General features: G+C 48.1%; 9 protein-coding genes across 9 annotated transcripts; 6 read left to right on the forward strand and 3 right to left on the reverse strand.

Moving 5' to 3' along the window:
* Positions 1-1,354: 1,354 nt before the first annotated feature.
* On the forward strand, positions 1,355-1,527 carry H6S33_011879 (uncharacterized protein; the record flags this gene model as incomplete). Its single annotated transcript, XM_044843228.1, has 1 exon — positions 1,355-1,527. A coding segment is annotated over one exon (173 nt), but the record flags the coding sequence as incomplete, so codon positions are not given.
* A 172-nt stretch (positions 1,528-1,699) lies between these two features.
* On the forward strand, positions 1,700-2,341 carry H6S33_011880 (uncharacterized protein; the record flags this gene model as incomplete). Its single annotated transcript, XM_044843230.1, has 1 exon — positions 1,700-2,341. The coding sequence occupies one exon, from the start codon at positions 1,700-1,702 to the stop codon at positions 2,339-2,341; it is 642 nt and encodes a 213-aa protein (XP_044695548.1).
* A 2,132-nt stretch (positions 2,342-4,473) lies between these two features.
* Positions 4,474-5,855, reverse strand: H6S33_011881 (uncharacterized protein; the record flags this gene model as incomplete). The annotated part of the gene is made up of 3 exons (XM_044843231.1): positions 4,474-4,634; positions 4,690-5,721; positions 5,810-5,855. The coding sequence occupies 3 exons, from the start codon at positions 5,853-5,855 to the stop codon at positions 4,474-4,476; spliced, it is 1,239 nt and encodes a 412-aa protein (XP_044695549.1).
* A 464-nt stretch (positions 5,856-6,319) lies between these two features.
* On the reverse strand, positions 6,320-6,764 carry H6S33_011882 (uncharacterized protein; the record flags this gene model as incomplete). The annotated part of the gene is made up of 4 exons (XM_044843232.1): positions 6,320-6,419; positions 6,473-6,503; positions 6,606-6,627; positions 6,684-6,764. The coding sequence occupies 4 exons, from the start codon at positions 6,762-6,764 to the stop codon at positions 6,320-6,322; spliced, it is 234 nt and encodes a 77-aa protein (XP_044695550.1).
* A 710-nt stretch (positions 6,765-7,474) lies between these two features.
* H6S33_011883 (uncharacterized protein) lies at positions 7,475-13,516 on the forward strand (the record flags this gene model as incomplete). Its single annotated transcript, XM_044843233.1, has 4 exons — positions 7,475-7,574; positions 7,643-7,716; positions 7,781-11,781; positions 11,833-13,516. 4 exons carry the CDS (start codon positions 7,475-7,477, stop codon positions 13,514-13,516), a joined length of 5,859 nt encoding a protein of 1,952 aa, XP_044695551.1.
* An 870-nt stretch (positions 13,517-14,386) lies between these two features.
* H6S33_011884 (uncharacterized protein) lies at positions 14,387-15,037 on the reverse strand (the record flags this gene model as incomplete). Its single annotated transcript, XM_044843234.1, has 3 exons — positions 14,387-14,490; positions 14,750-14,814; positions 14,886-15,037. The coding sequence occupies 3 exons, from the start codon at positions 15,035-15,037 to the stop codon at positions 14,387-14,389; spliced, it is 321 nt and encodes a 106-aa protein (XP_044695552.1).
* A 161-nt stretch (positions 15,038-15,198) lies between these two features.
* On the forward strand, positions 15,199-16,576 carry H6S33_011885 (uncharacterized protein; the record flags this gene model as incomplete). Its single annotated transcript, XM_044843235.1, has 7 exons — positions 15,199-15,232; positions 15,291-15,320; positions 15,637-15,652; positions 15,724-15,794; positions 15,870-16,019; positions 16,376-16,467; positions 16,547-16,576. 7 exons carry the CDS (start codon positions 15,199-15,201, stop codon positions 16,574-16,576), a joined length of 423 nt encoding a protein of 140 aa, XP_044695553.1.
* A 144-nt stretch (positions 16,577-16,720) lies between these two features.
* On the forward strand, positions 16,721-18,919 carry H6S33_011886 (uncharacterized protein; the record flags this gene model as incomplete). The annotated part of the gene is made up of 1 exon (XM_044843236.1): positions 16,721-18,919. One exon carries the CDS (start codon positions 16,721-16,723, stop codon positions 18,917-18,919), a length of 2,199 nt encoding a protein of 732 aa, XP_044695554.1.
* A 1,784-nt stretch (positions 18,920-20,703) lies between these two features.
* On the forward strand, positions 20,704-22,026 carry H6S33_011887 (uncharacterized protein; the record flags this gene model as incomplete). The annotated part of the gene is made up of 2 exons (XM_044843237.1): positions 20,704-21,317; positions 21,381-22,026. 2 exons carry the CDS (start codon positions 20,704-20,706, stop codon positions 22,024-22,026), a joined length of 1,260 nt encoding a protein of 419 aa, XP_044695555.1.
* Between the last annotated feature and the right edge of the window lie 376 nt (positions 22,027-22,402).

A 22,402-nucleotide genomic window follows, 5' to 3' on the forward strand; every position in this document is an offset into this window, starting at 1 on the left:
AGAAGTGCCAGGGTACCTATGTGGAAAGGTTGGTGAGGGAAGAGTGACCGTTGGGTGGGCGGGTAAGTAAGCTGTGGTAGGTATCGTGGAGGAGGAATGAATATAGGAGAAGGAAGGTGAAATAGACGGATATGACGAGGCCGAGGGGGAAGGACGGGCGGCCAGGACGGACCACAATTGAGCACAGTACTTTACAGTATTGTTGAGTGAACGAGCACAGCACAGCACAGAAACACAAGGGGGGGGGGGGGGGGGGGGGGCTGCAGAAGTGGATTGAAATAGCAACAGACGCGATGTTTACACTGGTGGGTGGGTGGAGGGAAACACGATGAAATGGAGTTTAGGTGCAGCCTCTAGACTTCTCTTTTTACCGTATGCAGAGTGTGTGTACATACAAGTGTGTAAGTGTTATATGCAAAGTGATGTGAGGCTGCTGCAGTCCACCTAACTAATACTGACTTCTTACACCTCTACTCTGATCTGGGTCTACTCTGGATCTATTTTTCACTCCGTACGCGTGTGATGAGCTTGCTTGCCCACCTCAGCCCTCCAAGGTGCTTTTTTCACTGCACTTCGCTACTACTGTATCCACTATTATCTGTTGTCTTGACTGGAGTCATCAAGTTCTCGTGGCGATGAACAATTATTTCCGGTGGTGCATCAGCGAGAAGCCACACGCTGGCCACACCACAGTGGCCAGATTATTCAGGAAAGGGATTCTGAACAGGGGATTGGAAAGGGGCCTGGTAAATTGGTAAATTAGGTACTCGGCTGATGTTTCACTGCTCAAACCCATGCCCACCGTCGCCAGCCTAGAAACTTCCGTTTCGATTTGCACTAGATGTCTACTCATCAAATTGACCTTACCTGACACATACCCACATGTAGATTCTACTACACAAATACATACCCTACTGGCAGTTTGGGGAAATCTTCTGGCCTTTTTTTTTTTAAATTACACTTGTAAGCATGGGTCATTTAGATACGGACTTGTACATATTTATACGTTACATTTCGCATAGCTGTCCTTTCCAGAAATTGAGATTGGGGATTTTTATGGAGAAGGACAGCGTGCTGCATGCATGGGCCGCTCAAGGCGGGGTATCCGAAGTACTCATATCAGCGCATCTTACATTCTGGGCACCCCACTAGTAACGGGAAGTTCATGACGTTGAGAACGGTCCGTGTCTACCTCGCTCGTACTCTAAATACATACTCTCCTACTCGCAGTATCCGGTCATAAAACCAACAACCTTCTATTACTCCTACAGTACTATTGTTGGCGGAGTTTCCAGTGCTTAATCGACTCGACTCGCAGTTTAACAGCAGTACCAAGAACTTCACAAGAAGGGAAATGGCGACTGCAAAAATCCAGCATGTAGCAAAGGGAGTGTCCAATGCCGCAGATATCAATAATCCAATTCTCGATACGTTCAACTACTTTCGTGATGAACTCGACGAGCACCAAGACCGTCGTGAGCGGGTTATCAAGGCTTCGCGCGATATCACTGCGCTCAGCAAGAAAATGTACAGAATCCATCAATGAATTTACCTCAGAGAAGGAGAAGATCATGAAAAGAAGAATAAAGGAGTTGATAAAAGATAAAAAAATAAAAAATAATTAACACAATCACAGGATTTTTACTCTCCAGCGGTACATCTCCTCATTCCAATTACTCATACTATTCCCACCTCCGCTATGGCCGCTGAATTGGGCTTTGAATCACACAGTGCTCGGAAACTACTAGCTCCACTCCCTGCATCCCTGGATAAGGAATACCAGTCCCGTCACTCCCAGATTCAAGTTCTATTCTCCTCGATTGCACCTGACCTCCAAGACCTCAACGCCCATCGTTACGCTAGACAAATTTCGGGTGGGATCCAAGAGTACATTGAAGCTCTCTCATTCCATCATTATCTCCTCACCGGATCCCTCATCCCTCTCGCTTCCGTGCGTGACAGTGTCCGTAATCTCATAGAAATTACACCAGCAGACTACATCCTTGGGATCTTTGACCTGGTTGGCGAGATTATGCGCTTTGGGATTACAATGATTGCCACGCGTGGTGATGTTTCGAAACTACTACGCGACATACGGGAGCTAAGGATGCAGTTCGAAGCTTTAGATACCTCTGTAGGAGGAGGAGGAGGTTTGTTGGGTAAGGAGGTTTCTAAGAAGATGGGCGTCATGCAAACATGTGTCGAGAAGGTCGAGACGGCAGTTTGTGGATTTATCGTTAGAGGAAGTGAAAGGCCAAAAGGCTGGGTTCCAGAGTTGACAACAGAGAGGGCGGTTGGCAGGGGAAGAGGAGGTAATTTTGATGAAGATGAGGAAACGTGATCCCGTTATATCCCAAACTCGGAGCATCAAAGAAGAAAAACCTTTATGCGAAGGAAAGTTGTCATGATTTGCATGGAATGTTTTCACTTACCACCATCGAGATTCAATGCTCAGGAAATTTTTCTTTTTTTCTTTCTCGCAGCTACTTTATTAATCTTGTCGTGAATCGACAAGTACTGAAGTGAATTGCTATCAGCGTGGCTGATGCCTTAAGATGGCATTAGTCATTAGAAAGCGAGGAATGCTTGCTAGTATCCTAGAAACTCTCGAGTTTTGATGGCACACATGGGATTTTCTTAATTATCGAGTGGGAATACTGAGCTGCATATGTCTACGCAGTTTATTGCGACAGGAAGTCCCATTTCCTGTTGACTGGAAGCTTTATAACTGGTGTCATTGACCTCGAGTGAGACATGGTGACTCTGCATCATGGCGCGATGAGAGTGAACTGCATGTGCATATCATCAGAGTATGGGGATATTAGTGACGTATTAACCTGGCTGTTAGGCTATATATCGATCGTTCACAGACGCACGTCTTGCATGAAATAGACTGTGCATGATCATGATCCTTGTTTACTAGACCCCAACCATATGGCTTGAACTGGTGATGGGCCTATATCTATATAATCCAGTCTAGACGCGCGGCGGTATATTCAAGCATGATCTTATCGGTAGATTAAGAGCGCTCAAGAAAACATAAGACAGAATAGATATGGCTTAGACAGAATCCCTTTCGGAACTGAGCTATCGCGATGGATTCAAAAAATATTGCGAATGGCTATCGTATAGATATGTTCCATATATAGCTGGCATTGTTCCTTAACCCTCCAATTGTTCCCAACACATCTTACCCTACTGCTCTGTCAGCCTGATCTCTATTCCTGTCTTCCTCACGATGCTGATGTCGCTTTCTGGTAGTGCACTCTTTCTGGGGTAGTTTCAATGTTAAGTGGTTTGATCGGAAATACTTTATTTCAGATGTTCCATGAATCAATCTACCTTTTATACGAGAAATAAATCTTTACATTTGATATTTTTCGAGTTAGAGCAGTGTGGAAGCGTGGAATCCATACATCTAGCAAGGGTACATAGTACATATAGTGAGATTGAGGTGAATAGATGCATAAGATTAATGAATTATCAATCAACCAATTGAGGTGAATAGGTAATTAGCTACGAGTGATATTTCATGATGAAGTTACCTTGTTCAATCCTTCCCTAAATCGAATACCTTACTCATGATAGATTATATTTTTGAAACGCCATATGATGTATATAAAATGGTTTGGTATCTGATAAAATTAGTATGAATGGATGTTACGTACATGTAGTGAGTGTTTAATATGATTGTGCATTCAAGATCGAGCAAGCTAGATACATACATGTACCTACAAATTAAACAGCCACACAACTGGTATGGGTGTTATAGTCTCGGCACAGGTATATATAGCCGATCGATTATGTGATTGTAACTGTATCTCTTTCAGGGCCAATCCTTATGTTTAGAGATGTCCGTAGAGGTATTGGCTCAAGGGTTGAGGATGAAGGCGCTTTGCAGTTTGTCTGTAGTAAGTGCAGTCTGGGGCATTGATTTTATAGCTAGAAGAATATGGCTATTAAATTAAAAGAAACATGAAACACATTTGAATGAGGATAGGTATTACTTGGATCTTAGATTAAGGCGATACAATGACATTCTTGCTATCGATTACTACCGTTGCCGGAAATCGGTATCATGTTGGTAATCATTATACTAGGGAGTGCATACGTAGCCATTGTGGCTTGTCATTGTGCATAGGCTCCGATACCTGTATCCTATACAGGTGGAACAGTGACTTTGGTGCCTCGATATATTCACGAGCCTGTGGGTAAGCGTAGAAGTGGGACTGGAAATATTCATTGAAATCCCGATGTTTATTAAAGCTGTTGACTCGCAATCTGTACATTGTACTGTAAAATAGCACTTGGTGCTAGAAGAGCTCTTTATGCACGAATTATTCCTCCATGGGATGGAATTCTTGCCCCAGTACCCCATATCAAAACTCTAACCAATTTTCACATATTGAGAGTTAAGTTAAAAAAAATATATCTTTCCCAATGACTGAATGCTACACTTATCCTTGGTAAATGCTAACCATCCTGAGCAGTAAATGAAATTGCAGCTTTGCTGTAGATGAATTTGTTGATGTCTAGCCTGTTCACTTTACTAATGTGGCGAAGATTTTCATCCAACCAATGCAGCGCGATGTTGTCCGGTCCGATAAAAATTACCTCGATATCCACAAATTTGTCTGTTTGGTTCGTCAAAAAAAAATATAGGAGTAAGTTCAAAGGGTAACCACTGACTGTCTACGAACTGACTGGCTGCAATTTGCCCCTTCCCTTTAACAGCCTTCGCGCCTGGCCACTCCACCTCATGAGCAATGCGCGAGATGTTTGTGAGGTCCTCGACTATGAAGGTATATTCTCCGCGTGGCACGTGAATATCACCAGTGATTTTAATACCTTCTAATCTATTCGGATTGGGCTGATGAAAAAGGATGAATTCCCATCCGTGGACAGAATAATCGCCAACCCACAGTCCTCTAAACGGGTGCCGTTCGTCGGGTGTATATAGCCAGCTATCGAGTGCTGCGAAGGTTTCGAACTTTTCTTTCATAGCATATGGCAACCTGTCCGCCAGGGATCCGCTGGCTCCGTCGAACCTCATCCATTTTCTGAACCGAAACAACTTTTGTGAAGCATCAGCTACTAATTCCGGCTGATGCTCGCCATCTCTATAGCCATGCTCAGAGCTATTACGTGTGCGCTCAGCAGAAGGTATGTTTCTTGGCGGCCAGAGTGACATTGAGGAGACCTGCCGATTAACAGGCATCACTGTGGTGCGGGAAAGTGAGGATGCTATCGAGCCCCACGTGGATGGCGGCTCTATTTCGAATTGTGCATTTGGAAGTGTATCTTTCGTAAGACTAAAGATTGGGCTTTCCCATAGTCGTACGAATGGTTGGATATCTGATATAAAAACAGTAGGGTCTAGCGACCATGGTTTCACGCTTGAAGGATCAAAGTTCATACTATGCGCTAAAAGATTGTAGATCTGAATTGCACCGCATTCAGGATTATAGCGCGCTATGAAGAGGCAACCTGTAAATTGGCGATCACCATGCCAAACACGGCCGTGGAGCCAGAAATGGTGGTGAAGTGCTGCATATAGTTCTCTGAAGGATTCATAGGGCGTTGGGGAGCTTAAGCGTAAAGGAGAAACGACCCTGGCCCAGATAAGCTCCGATCTCGCGAGTATGTTAAAGCGTCTGGAGATCTGTAAACAACGTCCAAGGCTAACCCCGTCGAGGAGATCCAGGGTGAGAGTCAGAATTTCTAAAATATGCGAGGAAAAGTCAGTATAAAAAAGAAAAGAAAATACAGGGGCGAGGGCCCGCGAGGGAAAGAAGGGCGAATTGCTGACCGTTTGGGAGATCAAGGATGTGCTTTGAGGGCTTGGTTATGTCCATTTTCGATGTCTGAGATTCTACAAGATAAAGTGCGATGAAACTTGAGGAACGAAGGGTCAAGATATTGGTGAAGGTCGATGAAGAGGTCGATGAACTGGATTTAAGGATGGTAGGAGTATGGAAGTTACCGAGTTACAAGTAATTCGTGAGTATTGGGGCCTATTATTACCTACATACATATATGTACTAAGAACATGTGGGCACTTTAGAGTACTACATGTATTGTAGATCAGTCAATATACTGTAACAAGTGATCCGCGATTGATAATATATATGGGTATGAATTTCCTGCGGATCTTACTACACCACGGGGTCATTTATCTACCTCCAAATTACTCTTCGCGGGAACGAATTCAAGTATGTACTGTAGTTATTGTAGAGCTGTGCCTACAGTATTGTACTCTACAGTTCTGTGCCCCTGTTCTGAAGAATCACTCACTTTATTAATCATTATCAGCCCCGCTTCACGTGCTTGTGGTCAATGCACGGCTTGAGTTGCCACGACAACGGGCGTAAAGTACCAACGCGTTCTCACGTGATGGCATTATCCCAGATCTTCGGTTCCTGCATCGACAGGTGAACGGTTCTGGGCTAGTACACTTATGTAGAGCACTTACTGCAGAGTCCATAAGAACGCCGGATCAGGACCTCATTTTAAACTACATAATCTCATAAACATACAGATACATGTTGTGTAGTGTGTGTACCGACACTTAGAGTGCATTCAAGTACATATACGAAGTTATGTACACCTATACGACCATTGGTTCTTCTAGTCATAAGTTTAACTATAGATGGTTTCGATATGAGATGTATGTAGGTACCTACATGTGTTACAAGGCCAATCGTGTTTGACATCTGCGGGTTCTGACTGGCTCTTGTGTGAAGTACATCGTTGACCACGAACATCCAAGTTTTGTTAAGTGACAAGTGCTGGCACCGTCATTTACCACAGGTTGTGTCGTCAGGGTTTCGTTCAATGATAGGGTTCCAGAGAAAGATGAGTAAGGAAAAAAAACAGGGAAGGTATGCGCCAAGCTCAAGTACTGCCAACAGGTTGGTTGGGTGAACCCCACTCCCTGAGAAATGAGTATGAGGTTGCTACATACAACGCGCATTCTTCCTGGCACTGTCCAGTCAACTCACACCCACCTCTTCTACACCACATCAGCCCTCTGTTGAGATTCAACGAACTACTAAGAGTCTCGATCGACTGTCCTGCAGCAAGGCTTTCGGCCTTCCAGCTCATCACTGCTGCCGCTGCCGAATTGCCTATCTCAAAGGGTAATACTGAGAACGTGTGTACTGAAGTTCCATCCATCCTATGCGTCAGGCTGCAGCTACAAACAATTGGCTATACTGCAGCTAGATCGGACCGGAGCTGCTGGAACTTTTATCCCATTATTTTTCAACCTTTAAAGACCCCGCCCCCGAATATCGCTAACCTCTTTCATCTTTTATCAACTACAGTGACTGAATTCTACATTACTACACCACCGAGACAGAGGAAAAAAAAAAAAAAAAACTCCCCCGCCCCACTTCCCCACGTCACCAAGAAACGAAATTCAAACTCGAGATTCACACGGCCAAGACACGAGATTTAAGCATTTCTCCTAGAAATGCCTACCTCGTATTCGTACAAGGTGCGAGTCCTCGCAGCCTTGGATGCGCATTACACTCCTTCACGATCCACTATTCCAATACCACTACGATCTATCGGTATCTTCCTCTACGCCTACTTCCGGTTTGTTTCATCTTAACTGACTAGTTTCACTCTTCTTTCGTAGATTCAACATATGAATCTGACTGCAACGCGAATCGTGTGTTCTTGCCGTCCACTTGGAGGAAGCGCGTCAAGATTGTATTGTTATCCTTCGTTTATCGGCTCTTATAGTTATAGAATCTAATTATAACTCGATTTATAGGTACTGGACAAGCTCGTTGCCGAAAACTGGCTTATTGAGAGAAAGGGCAGCTATACACTGACTCCTCGACTACGTACAGTGATAGCAGATGAAAAACTTCGTCACAATGTCAACCAGAGGAACCATGAGTGGAGGGTGTTCGCTAGCGTGGCCAAAAGGATGGAAACAGGACCTGCCTCCAACACGGGGAATGCGGCACCATCATCCACTCCGGCAGGAAGAACTCGAACTCGAACAAGCCTTTCCACTGTTGAGATGCGTTCCCCAGCTCAGACAGAAACCCCTGCACTGTCAGGCCAGAACAAGAACTCCATTGGTGCAGCTGCGCCAGAAGTTGTTATATTTTCAAGCCCTGCCTCACGAACTAGAAATCGAACCAGCCTTGCTGGCATCGTTGAAGAAAACAATGGTGCTCCGGTATCCGCTCTGGACGTTATCACTGTTCGCCCCCAATCTTCAGGCGGCAGAAAGAGCCGTGTTTCAGATCCTGGTCCGCCTCTCTCAAGGTCTGGCCCAGCGTCCTCGACCCCCAACACCCGGAAACGGAGACCTTCGGGAGGTTCCGCGGCCCCTGTTCGTGTCACTCCTACGGTTTCTCGTCGCCGAAGCATTGTCCCGACTCGACCTAATCGGCGCCACACCCTTGCCGTTGCTCCTACGCAAAAATTTATTTTCCCTGAGACGGCCGTGCCTGTATCCAAACAAATCCAGTTTTACCCACTGAAACAGACACTGTCCGCTCGCACTCGTCGTGCGCTCCGCCGCAATGCCCTCAGTGAGGAAATGAATGACATCGATGCCGAGAAGCGGGCTGGTCAAAAGAAAAACCGCGAGCTGCTTGCGAAGCTCAGGGCCGAATTGGCTGAGAGCTCTGAGAGACTCAAGGAATTGGAGAGAGAACTTGCGGCAGCCAGGTTTGCACCTTCAGTGGAGCCCGAGGAGTTGGCTCCTATCAATGAGGAACAGGAAGATGGAGACTACGATATGGACTACTCCCGGGTAGATAGCCCAGAAGACCTTGCACCTATTACTCCTTCTAGAAGATCGCCGCCTTCTGTCGACGTCGCGCAGGTTGAGCAGACTCCTTCGTCTCATCGTGACCAAAAAATCAGGGACCTTGAGCTTATGATTGAGGCACTGCGGCAAGATATCGCCCGACGCGCCGAAGAGGAGCGAATTCGAGCCCAAGAAGATGAAGTTTTTCATGATGCTGAAGAACAAATCTTGCACGAGGAAAACCATGCTTTGGCCGAGAGAATCGAAGAACTCACAGCTCTTAGGGGCAAGACTGTTTCCTTTCAAGATGACGTAGAAGATACCAACCAGGAAGACGACGAAGAGGAATATATGGGACCCCTCGCGGACGATTTCGATGATGGCGTCACGGATATTGAAGAACACCCAAAGCACGCGACTTATAGCTCCTTTGGTGTTGACAGCGGAATTGAAGCATCTACTCAACAAACCGTGGAGGTAGGACTCCAAAATGAAAGGATTGCGGAACTCGAGGATCAAAATAGCCGTCTTCAGAGTGCTATCGACACCTTGGGCGGAAAGATCCGAGGAATGGAGGAAAACCTAGAGGAGACTCACCTAAGCTTGGCAGAACGCAAAAAGGCCCAGGACAGGTTGAAGAAAGAAAACGAAAAGTTGAAGAGGTTGGAGAAGGAGTTAGAGGAGAAGGTTATCGAATTAGAAGAGATGGAGGGAGAGAGATTGGAAAACGTTGGGCACAAAGTGATACAGACTGATGACGTGGTGGATCAAGAGAAGCTTGAAATGGAGCAGCAGATGGATGATCTGACAGGGCAGGTTGCGGAGTTGCAGGAAATGATTAGGGTTGTCACGGAGGAGAAGAAAGATGCCCACGCCAAAATAGCCACCACCGATGTACAGATTGCAGCTTTGCAATCTGCTGCGGATGCTGCTGAAGTTGCAAAACGTGAGGCGGAAGCTCAAATCCGTGCTCTGACGATCCAAATCTCTGAGCTCGAAGATGGTATCTTAGAGGAGAAGAGGGAGATTGAGCACACTGTAGAGATGGCACATGTCCAGATTGCAAACCTGCAACAGGCTAAAGAGTCTAATGAGGCGGCGAAAATCAGTGCTCAAGCTCAGATCCAGACACTCACAAGTCAAATAAAGGACCTTGGGGCTACCACAACGGAGGAAAGAGAACGTGCCAGGGCTCAACTTGCGGAAATGCAGGAGCTGATTGAGTCTGCTGAAGCTGCACAAGAAGAATCTCGAACTCAGATACAAAGTCTCGAAAATGAAGTTAGGGAGATTCGGGAATTGGCTGAGAAAGAGCAGTCAGATGCCAAGTCTCAAATTTCCGATGCTTATGCGCAGATCGCCGAGCTGGAGGATACTGTTGAGTCTAGCCAGGCTTCAACGGAAGAAGCTGAATCCCAGATCCGCGCCCTTGAGCGTAGAATCTCAGATCTCGAGTCTGATGCGTCTACATTCGAGGCAGAAAAGGATGAGCTGCAACAGGAAATCGACATACTAAACCGCCAAGTGGAAAGATTGCAAGAAGAACTTGAAGAGTTACGGGAGGACAATAAGGAGCTGAAGCAGGAGTTGGAAGGGATGAGGGATGAGAGTAGGAGATTCGAGGAGGCTGCTGAGACTCTGAAGCATGACAAAGCTAGTCTCGAGGAGAATGTGGAAAGTTTAGAAGATAAAGTGCAGGAGTTGGAGACTCTAACGGAGGACTTAACCAAAGCCAAAGCGGCACTTGAAGTTGATTACACCAATCTGAACCTTCAACTCATATCTCAAAAGAATGCGATGGATTTGGCGGAACAAGCTAATGCAAAATTCCAAAAAGATATTGCTGAACTTGGCGCCCACATCGAAAGTCTTGAGAAGGAAGCAAAAACCTCGAGAAGCCAGAAGGAGAGCTTTGAACGAGATATCATCTCGCTTCAGGCTCACGTTTCATCCCTAGAAAGCGAGCGCAAGCTCTCTGGTGACCAAAACCAAGATCTTCAAAACCAGCTTTATGAACTGTCTACCCAGATCGCCTCTTTCGAACAAGCCATCCAGGAAGTTAATGAACAGAAGGATCTGCTTGAGAACACAATCGATGATCTACGGGCTCAAATCGAGACACTACAGCGGGCGGGCAAGGTTGCGGAGCAGGAAAGAGAGTCGCTTGAGCAGGATATCGATGACTTGAAATCTCAACTAGCCGAAGTTACTGAAGAGTTGCTTGCTTCCCGTGCCGAGAATGATCTCTCTAGACAAGATATCGAAAATTATAAATCAGAGATTTTTAGGCTCAACAAGCTCCTTGAAATCGCCAAGAAGGATGGAGATGACCTGCGTCAAGAGGTTAACCAATTGTCAGACAAGGTGGAATCTCTTGGAGGAGCATTCAAGGGCAGTAACGAGAAGAACCGTGGTCTGGAGCACAATATCGAGACACTTCAACATCAGATAACCAAGCTCAAGCAAGCTTCCGTGATAGCCGACGAAGAGAAATCCATTATTCAGCAGAAGATCCGACCTTACATTCATGGAGAGCAATCACTGGATATGGCGGTCGACGAGGTTCTGACAGAACTTGTCATGGCCAAAAATCGCGCTGACGAGAACGAGAGGCTTAGAACTGAGTTGTCGAACAAAATCAGAATTTTAGCACAGGATGAGGAAGAGAGCGACTCGGATTCGATTAACCCTGAAGAGATTGTCGAGAAACTGACAGACCGTTTTAGAAAAGTTCGCAACAGTGTCGAAGAATTATACCTCCTCTGTGGACAATCGCAAGAATCTCCATTTGAAGGGCATAATTTGGAGGATTTTTCATGGACCGGCTCGAACGAAAACGCCCTTACAATGCTAGGATCTTTGGTTGAAGCGTTGTATCAAAAGGTCAACGATGCACAGGACAGAGCCAGCAGATTGAGCGAGGATTATCAGAGGGAGAGGGATCAATCTAGGCTTTACGGAAGCTATCTTGAGGATGTTGCTATGGCCATTGATGGTGAAGGACAGTTACCCGACAAATCCCAAACCTTGGATCTTGTCACTTTACGTCTTTCCAGTTTGAAGAAACAAATTGAGGATGCCGAGGAAAGGGTTGAAGAATTGAACCAAGCTGTCGTTCGCAAGGACAACACCATCAGGGACATGGAAGCTGACATCGACTCTGCCGACCGAAGGGAAACCGACCTTAACCAGAAAATTGCCAGTTCCATTACTGCTCATAATCTCACCACCACTCGGCTCAGCAAGGCTCAAATCGAAATCCATGCGCTTTCCCAGACTATACAAAATAAGGAGAACGACATCGAAAGGTTGCAGGCGACCGCCCAAGACCAGGCTGATAAAGAACAGGAGCTTCTTGGGACCATCGAACAGCAAACTATCTCACACAGGAACGCTGTTCGAGAGCTGAAGCACCAGAGGGATGAAGCCGCCAACCAGCTACAGCAAAGGCTGGACGATGCATTGGAGGCCAAGGCCAAAGTTGAACATCACTTCAGCCAAGCAAAAGAGGAGAACGCGCTTATTGTAAAAACTCTCCAAGATGTCCTTGCTGCGACTCAAGGTGAGCTCGGCGAGACCAAGAAAGAGTTGGATGCAAAGAAAGCTTCGTACCAGCAGACTATCGAGGCACTTGAGGGTAGGGCTGCTCAAAGTAAAGGTGAAATCGTCGAGTTATCCCGAAAGCTTCGTGAGCAAGCAGAAAAGAATAGCCAGGAAATTTTGGTCCTTGAAGGCAAATTGAAGTCCTCATCGGAGGAAGTCAATCGCCAAGTATCAGCGCTACGTCGAGCTGAATCCCAACGTGATAAGGTTGCCAATCAACTCAATTCTGAAATCGAGAGCAACCAGCATGCGATTTCAGTTCTGGAAAAGAAGATGCATCAAATTATAACCGATGCCAAGATTCAGCAGGATGGTGATAGGAAAACCATCTCTGGTCTAAATGCTCAGCTAAGGACCGTCAAAAATGCCGCGGAAGAGGAAAGAAGGGTTTTACAGGAAAATATTCGCTCACAAATGGACGAGGTTAACCAGCTTACTGGCCGTATCGAGGAGCTCGAAGCACTTCTCGAGGAAGTGGAGGAGTCCGAAAGAAGCTTAGACGAGCAACTCAAGGTCACCGAGAGCCAGTCTCAACTTTTCCAGGAGGAGGCAGACAAGGCCCAGGGAGCGCTCATGGCGGAGAAGAGAGCACTTCTGCAGGAGCTCGCTGAGTTAAAATCCAAGTATGGCTTTGCCGAGGAGAAAATGCGGGGCGATATCACCACTCTCGAAGCCCTTGTTGAAGACAAATCACAGCGCATCTCTGAGCTCGAGAACGTTCTCTCCATCCTCAGGGGTGAAAAGTCTAAACTGATCGATAATATCAACAATCTCAAAGAAGATAACACCACGCTTGAAGATATGCTCGACACGGAACGGAAGAAGGGCGCGGAGGCGGTATCAAGCCTGGCGAACGAAGCCGAAAAGTTCATGGCAAGGTTTGGTGATGTCAAGAACCAATGCACAAGGGCAAGCAAACTGCGAGAGGGATTGAGCAACAAGCGCAAGAGAGCTATTGAGGAGCAAGAGGATGAGGAGGGGGGACCTAGTCGCATGCCACCAACCCCGGCATCATCTGTTGTTACTGGGACTGGCGGATTCAAGAAGTTGGAGAGTAAGCGCAGAAGATATGATAGTGGTATTGGAGTTGATGAGGAGGATGAAGAGTTTGAAGGTGTCTCGGCAGTCGGTGTTTGATATTCTTTCCCTCTAGGTTTATTTCCTTTTTACTTTTACCTTTTCCTTTCATAGCATTCTTATTTTTAACGTTCTTCTTTGTCTTTGATTCCCTCTCGGGAAAGTTTGGAAGCGTGGGGGTATTTTGGCGATAACGAAGTTATGAAATTCACGAACCCTATGGTTACCTTTCTCTTGTCTTTATTTACATGTTCCTGAGTTAATTAGGTTTTGGGGGATACCGCGCTTGATTTTGGGTTTCTTTCCATTCTCCTGTTTGTGTGTGGCCCTTGATTACATCTGTGGGATTGAATTTTTTTTTTTTTTTTTCGTTTCTACTTATTGGCACGTGTATACACGTTTGGTACTTATGGGAAACGTTTCTTGGTTAATGTTGTTTTGGTAAACGTGGGAATGGTTTGAAATTTCTCTATTTGCGATCACTGCGTGACGTTCTTTTCTTTTCTTTTTATTTATCTTATTCGGTTTCATACTACTGGAGGGTATTTATATTCAAAACCTGGAGGTTTACTTACTACTTTACGTTCAACGTTGAGCAATTGGAAATGAAGAAAGATGTACTGCGTATATATGTAGCTCTATAGCCCTGGGTGGCTGGTCCTAAGAATTTCTTCACGATTTAAATTTGTCATAATCATGATTTCAAGTATATGCATGTTCTAAAGTCTTTTCTTCTTCCTCTGTGAGTAATAGGTTATGAGCGGAATGCCAAAATCTGGTTTATATTACAATTCATCCGTGCTTTGCTTCTTGTTTTCCATAGACAGAGGAATTCTTTTACACCATTTGGGACCGCACTGTGTAATTCTACAGCGGTATTAAACCAAAGACGTCTATCTTCTCTTCCCCTAGTGGGTTGCACTGCTGGCTTTATGCTGTGGTGGGCCCCGTATTACCCGAGTCCACAGAAGGAGTAGGAGGACTCGGAGTAGGAGGGTGGCGGACCAAAACCTTCCGCTCCTCGCCTTTGACCACTAGATTACATCAAGTTCAACGTCAATGTGCTTCTCATCCAGTGTTTACTGCAATTCAAGGGCAAAAGAAAGAAAGAAAGAAAAGAAAGAAAAGAAAAGAAAAGAAAAGAAAAGAAAAGGAAAGGAAAGAAAAGAAAAGAAAAGGAAAGGAAAGAAAAGAAAAGAAAAGGAAAGGAAAGAAAAGAAAAGAAAAGAAAAGGAAAGGAAAGGAAAGAAAAGAAAGGGCTCTCGCCCGGAGGAGGGAGGGTTAGGCACATACGTCGATTCCACAACACCCAGCTGGTAACAATCGCAATTGGCAGCGCAATGATCATTACCCTCACCCTACACCCAATCAGCACAATCCATTTCCACCCCTTCCTGCCCCCCCCCCCCCCCCAGGGCTGAATGGTTACCTTCTCTCGGCCGGCTTGTATTTACTCGGCAGCTCCCCCGGAGAGAGCGGGCGCGGGATGCCGTCTGGGAACTGCGGGTATTTGAAGTTCTGCGGCGGCGCCGGCGAGGCGGCGGGCACCTTGCGCTGCGGGAGATCGTCGAAGTTTGCCATTGTGCGTGTGGCGGGACGGGGCGGGGCAGAGAAGTGAGGCTGAGAATTAAGGTTTTCGATAGGGATTGTGGAGCGGGAGGGGGTTACCCGGATGGTTGGTGGGAAGTGGAGGTGGTGGGGAGTGGAGGTGGTGGGAAGTGGAGGTGAGCGGGAAGGGGGTCATGGGATGTCACTCGGCGATGTGGTTGACTACATGTAAGGTGGCTAACAGTTTTTACTTTCATGAGAGCTGGCTTGATGTTTGGGAGACTAGGCAATTCCGCCGCCACCACCAACAATGACAGTTAGATACAAAACAGCTTTCCGTCGACTATCCGAATATGGGGGCAGTCTTACTTTTTAGTGGTGTCTGGGGGAATAAGTCAGTAAACCAGCTGACTTGCAATTGGCGCCTCAAACAATTGCAAGCCTTGATAACTCGGGAGGATAGAAAATTTTTCACCAGAATTTCAGCCTCTTCCATCACCATACGGCCTTGTTTAATGGCCATTTGGGCGTTTTAAGATTATGGACTCCTCATTTCCAGGATTTACATGCGGATAAATAACTGCATACACACCGTTATCATCTGTGAAGAATACGGCGATCTCCTGAACTAGGACACGGCGTTACCAAGTAGGTTCTCCTTAGGCGCCGTGGATCTGGTGTGGAAACATGGCTAGCTGAAGATTATTGACTAGCTGAAGTCTACGAACAATTCGCCTCGAGGCGTTTACTGAATTGTGGGGCGGAAGTTGGTACTCTTCCTGGGGAAATGGTGATTCCCAACTACACACCTAACAAGGGAGCAAGCGTTTCTCGCCGCAAAACACGGTCCCTTACCAGTATCTAGATCTCGGGAAATTCTCAACAATTATTTTCTCCGAGGGACCCAGATGTCGGTGGAAGGGCTGGGCGCAGTGGCATCCGGGGTTGTATATGTCCGGCAAAAAAGGCTTTTCAGACATTAATATTGTTGTTGCTTTTTCGCTTTCGCCACAGGGTTTGTGAGATACAGAGAGAGCTTACATGATGCGAAAGAAAAGACCAGGGGAAAAAAGAAGATGCTCTCTAGAGTAGCTGTCCCTGTGACGTATATACGGGGTTCATATCTATTATCATCCATCCACCTGTCAAAAAAAAAAAAAAAAAAAAAAAAAGAAACCTGGCAGTGAAGTTATGGGGCGCCCCTGACGCCGATTCCGGGGTACGGAAGAAGTAGCGGAGGAGGGAAATAGACTCGAATATTGCCAGGAAGAGTTACTATTGACCAAATTGGTAGCACTTCTACTATCAACCTGCTAATATTCGCGCTATCTAGTACTAAGGGCTGTACCAACGCTGTCTAATAAATACTAGCTGCTAGGTACTGGATCAGGATGAGTTGTATCGCCCTCGGGGATTTGTCCCCTGCACCGATGCTCGCTTTGGGTGCCTGGCGAAAAAGAAAGGTGCCTCCTGCCCCTGGACCTTTCCCGGCTCGAACATCCCCCCGAACATCTCCCCCCACCAACCACTAACTACCGCCAGAATTCTGCGTGCTCCCTCGGCCTCGGATAGATATCTTTACCATACTCGAGTTACTCACTGGGCCGCCGTATTAGAACCGAATAAACATCATACCCATTTCCACTCCAGCACTCGTTGCATCCCTATCATCGCCAGCCTTGCCGCACCCACAGCTCCCCCGTCCCCCCCCCCATCATGGCCAACCCGCAGCCCCCCTCAACCGCCAACACCCCCCGCTCTTCCACCCCCACAACTGCCCAGCCGCCCCAAACCTCCCAGAACTTCTCCTCCCTCGTGTCTACAATTCTCAAGACCAGCGGCCGCGAGCCCCCCCCCCTCGTCGGCTCCTCCACCACCGTCATCGGCGACACCCTCTACGCCTTCGGCGGCCGCCTCCTCTCGCGCACAACCCCGCAGCTGACATGCCACATGTACGCGCTCGACCTCATCACGCGTGTCTGGGTCCGCCTCGACACAAAGGGCGACATCCCGCGTCCGCGCTACTTCCACAGCATGTGCGCGCTTGGCGACACGAAGCTGGTCTGCTTTGGCGGTATGTCACCGGCCACCAGCCAGCAGGGCGGGCCCGGCGGTATGGGTATGACCATGAATGCGCCTGGCGGTGGAGGCGGGGCGTCGGTGTCGGCGGGCCCCGACAGCCAGAATGAGGTTATGGTCATGAGTGATATACACATCTTTGATATCCAGACCAATACGTGGACGTTCATACCGGCGCAGGACCCGCCGGAAGGGAGGTATGCGCATTGCGCGACGGTGCTGCCGACGTGCGCGACGTTTACGAGTGCGAATAGTGCTGCGGCGCCGGTGGTGGGCGGGCTGGGGCTTGACAGTGTCGGGGGTGCGGAGATGGTGGTTGTGGGCGGGCAGGACTCGGCGAATCATTATATTGAGGAGATTAATGTTTTCAATTTGAGGTCGCTGAAGTGGACGTCGACGAGGGCGCTGGATAGGTCCTGTGGGGCGTATAGATCGGTCGTGGCGCCGTTGGGCAGAGGGTTGACGTCGTCAATGATCGGTGCGAAAATTGAGAAGGGAATCGAGAAGGGAAACGAGAAGTCCAGCACCAATGGCACATATGCGGATAACGATCCAGCCGTTCCCGGTGCGCCTCCGGTGCCGACGGAGACGAATGCAATGCTCATCTATTCAAACTACAATTTCTTGGACGTGAAGTTGGAGCTTCAGATACGATTGCCGGATGGGAGTTTGACGGAGAAGCCCATGAACGGGCAGTACTCACCCCCGGGTCTGCGCTTTCCCAATGGCGGAGTCTTGGACGATCACTTTGTTGTGAGCGGCACCTACCTGACCAGTAGCAAGCAAGAGTACGCCCTCTGGGCATTGAATCTCAAAACACTTATATGGTCCCGCATTGATGCGGGCCAGGTCTTTGCACAGGGCTCATGGAATCGGGGCATTCTGTGGAGCAAGAGAAATGCATTTCTAATTCTGGGCAACAAGAGCCGGTCTCTCGTCGAAGACTACAATCACCGCCGGATCAACTTTACCCATGTCTGCATGGTTGAGCTGGAGGCATTCGGACTCTATGAAAACCCCAGAATGCACTCCCACCCTGCCCTCCAGCGTGCATTCTCTCCCGAGGCCCAGGAACTAGGACGTCTTGTGTTCGGCATGCGTGAGATGGCCGATATGGACTTCCTGTCCATGAGCGGCGAGAAGATACCCGTCAACTCCCGCATCATTTCTCGCCGCTGGGGCCCATACTTCCTCGAGCTACTTAACGCATCCAATAAAGAGCTACCGCCGTCTCCCGGGGGCCAGAGCAGGGTGCATATGTCGCTGTCCATCAACCAGCAGCAGCCCATGGGCAAAGACCTACAGCTTCAACCCCCGACCACAACACAGTTCAATCCGCTGGAACGACCAAGGATCCTCTATCTCCCGCATACGCAGCAGACTTTGTTGGCGCTCGTGCACTTCCTCTACACGTCCACTCTCCCGTCATCGGCCCACCCGCAGAGTAGCCCTCAGGTTCTGGCTTCGCTCCTCCAGATCGCGCGGCCGTACCGCATTGAGGGTCTTCTCGAAGCGGTCGTGGAGCGGTTACACCAAGCACTTGACGGTAAGAACGCTGCGGCCGTGTTCAATGCCGCGGCGATGGCCGCGGGTGGTGGTGCGGCGATCTATGGCGGTCTGGCAGCACCGAGGAGGAACCTGGATGGGTTTGTGGGAGCCGAGGCTATCGAGAATGCAGAGGCGTGGAGAGGCGGGGTCAGCAGTGTCATTGGGCTGCAGAAGAGGGGGTTGCGCGGCTTGATGGAGGGCCGCAGGATAAGGGAGAGGGCGAGAAGCATGGGTGGCGGGAGAGCGTCGGAGGGTGCGGCGATGGCCCAGGGGATTGGGGCGAACTAGGACCTATTTTTGTTTCCGTTTCTGTTTTCGTTTTCTTTTTTTTGAAAAATTTGTTTAATTGAGCGAAGCGTAGGTATTGGGGTGGTATGTCGCGATAGTACCCGGCGGACTGCTTTTTCATTTTTTTTTGTCATCTCTTTATATATCTTGTGTTTTTTTTGTTGGGCAGGGACTGCGATGATGAGCCTTGACTTATTGGGACTGAATTTGTTTGCAACTTTTTTCTTTTTCTTATTGGATGATTACAAGAACGGGATGGACGGGGATATTCTTTTTCCTTAGGACATTAGTGGAGATATTCTTTCGTATCAATTGGCAACCCCCACATTTAGTGCCGATAACATCCTCTTCGTCTATGGTCTCTGCTCTGCCGTGGTGTTCGTGCTTGGGCAGAGAGAGAGAGAGAGAGAGAGAGAGAGAGAGAGAGTCTCTGCATGCTTGAAAGCCTCACTTCGGTATCGGGAAGCTTGATCTACGCACACCGCACACCGGACGTCTGCAGCGGCTCCGCGCGGTCTGGGCCCGGCCCGTTAGTAGAGCAGACTGAGGATCATCGATCAATGTGCTATATATCCCACTCTACAAGATACCTAGGCTACTCAATCCACGTAATAGATATGTGCTCGACTAAATTTCTTTTGCAGCAAATACGCCTGCAAGCCAATGATATCTGTTGCGAAGGCTCTGGCGAATCGCCAAATTTATCCCTTGATGTGACAGAAAGGGTGTCGTGGTGGCCACGCTAGTCGGGAAGGACCGCCCGGGTATTTCAAGTGCGACCTCGCTAGTTTTGGGTGTCCTCCTGGTTGTGAAGTTGACGTTTATGTAAACAGTATAAAAGGTGCTGCAGATTTATGACTGCATGCCTTATTTTATTCCAACTGGTTTGAGCCCAGCATTTTCTAAAGCGAAGGAACAACTCCACGGTGTTTCAGCTGACGACCTGTCCGGTTAACCGCTAGACAACTCGCCCATAGTTTTAACCGGCTGGAAATGATATTTAGTCGCCAAGACTCGCGGAGGCGCCCAGCCCTTTTGGGCGGCTATGCTATGTGATCCGTCACTCGCAAATAGACGCCTAGTCATAGCCCATCACTCGCAGGTATTGAAGCACGTGACTGGCCAAGGTAGAGATCTCAACGTTAGTGAGCGCGAGCGGCGCGAGCAGAAGGAATACTTATCTCGGCAGCGAGTGACCGCTTCAATATATGAAACATAAACACCCACTGAATCTACTTTAGAGAACATCGGGCATAGTATAGGCATACATTGTGCTTGTAGAAATGACGTCTGATCCTGGTCTTTTTGGCTTTTTTCGCTTAAGAGAAGCGAGAGTGGCGCTCCAGGATCCACAGTTAGTTGTGCATAAACTTCCTGTCTATCCTGGTTGGTCAAGGTGCACATCAAAGGGTTTCATGGGTGATTTACAAATCGTCAGTTCAAGTATGTACTTACACACCCAATTGCAGTCACCGATATATGATTACTCCGCAGATAGTATCCTTGTTTCTTTCACAATCAAAAGACTGCAAGGTCATGTGGGGAGACTTCTGTTTCAGACTCAAGCTTTTCTACGTTCAACCTAAATCGACCGCTCACTTTAATGTTTTCTAATCACCTCAAAAGAAATGGGGCTACTATCAACTTTATAAAAGCTCTGTTTACGCCCTCGATCCTATCGTCAGAATGTTCCCTCAAATACCGGTGGCTCGGCCTGTAAAAGACTCAGTCACCAAAAGCCGCATTCCACCGGACGCTCTCGTCCAATTTGTTTACAAAATGCAATGGCAATCGTAGAAACCCTCATCTATACAGTGGGTTCTATTGCCGGGGCCGGACTTTGGAAATATGGCGTACTTGCTGTAATGCCCATCCTCTGGTTCTGGCTCAACCTTCGGTACGGCCTCGGAGACTTCGATATCCCCACAATTGGCGTCCCACCAGGGCTCCTAGGCCCCTGGATAGCACCCTACAACTGGATGAAGAACTCCCCGCACCTGATCCGCGAGGGCATGGCCAAATACGGAGTCCGAGGCTTACCCTTCAAGATCCGCTCTCCCAGTCGCTGGATGGTCTTTGTGAACAAGCCCACTATTATCGACGAACTTATATGGCTTCCCAAAAATGTTGCTTCGTCCAGCGCGGCACTGGATGATCTCTTCTTCACACAGTTCACCATGTTCAAGGACGCCGCGTCGGACCCGCCATTCGCGGAGATTGTGTTGAAGCAGCTGTCCGCGAGGTGCTGGGAGTTTATGCCTGTGGCTGTGGAGGAGGTCAAGATGGCGTGGGATGAGAAGACGAAGATTGGTGAAGAGTGGACTGACGTGCCCGTGTGGGAGGTTTTCATACAGCTTGCTGCTAGAGGGATCAGTCGGTCTATCATTGGAGCGCCGCTGTGACGCAACCAGGAGCTGCTGGATAATATCATAGCCTATGCTGAGGGAGTTATAATGCACAGTGAGCTATTGGAGATCATTCCGGCAACGCTGAGGCCTTTCGTCAATAAGTTTATATTCCGGAATAAGCCCTTGGACATGTGCATGTCCTATTTCGGCCCCATCTTCCAGGAGCGCCAAAATCTCATGAAGGATGGGAAATACAGAAGGGATGTTAAGCCCGATGACGGATTCCAGTGGGTTATTGATACATGTCCTCCAGACACCTCCATCGGGATAATGTTGAAGAAGCTCCTCTTTATCTTCACTGCGGGAACCTACACCATCGCCGTCGCAGGCACGCACTGCGTCCACGACTTCGCCGCAATGCCTCACTTCCAAGGCCCAGTCCGGGAAGAGATCGCACAGGAGCTTGGCACTGCTTCTACAGTGAAAGAGACCAAAGAGGCCTGGGTGCGAATGCGCAGGCTAGATAGTGTCCTCCGTGAGAGCGCAAGGATGAACGGAACGCATCTGGGCACAGTTATGCGGAAGTTCATGATTCCATATACATTTTCTGACGGGATGGAAATACCGAAAGGTGCCTGGGTTGTGGGTGCGTCGTCGACGATACATCGGACGAGCGTTTATGAGGACCCGGATACGTTTGATGGGTTCAGGTTTTCGAAGATGAGGGAGGAGGCTGGGATGGGTGATAGGTTCAGTTGACGGGGACGTCGGGGGAGTTTTTGGCGTGGGGGGGTGGGGCGCATGGGTGCCCGGGCAGGTTTTATGCGGCGATGCTGTTGAAGGTTATATTTGCGCAGCTTTTGCTGGGTGGTGAGTTTAAGTTGAAGGACGGGTCGGGGAGAAGGCCCGATAATATGCATTTTGGAATATCGAGGCTTCCGGATATCTCTGCTCCTATAGTGTTTAGGAGATACGAGGGTGGTCCGGGTGGTGGCGTTAGAGGTTACAGGTTGAAGATGGTTATTCTGCTTAGTTGAGTGTGTTTTTGGTACTTGTTTGGTGAATAATGATGGGATATGCTTGTTAAAATTATCTCTGTGGTTGATTCAGTAACTAAACCCTTCACTACCTATAG

This window comes from Morchella sextelata (genome assembly GCF_020137385.1).
Source record: "Morchella sextelata strain SCLS chromosome Unknown scls_7, whole genome shotgun sequence".
NCBI classification, from domain to species: domain Eukaryota; kingdom Fungi; phylum Ascomycota; class Pezizomycetes; order Pezizales; family Morchellaceae; genus Morchella; species Morchella sextelata.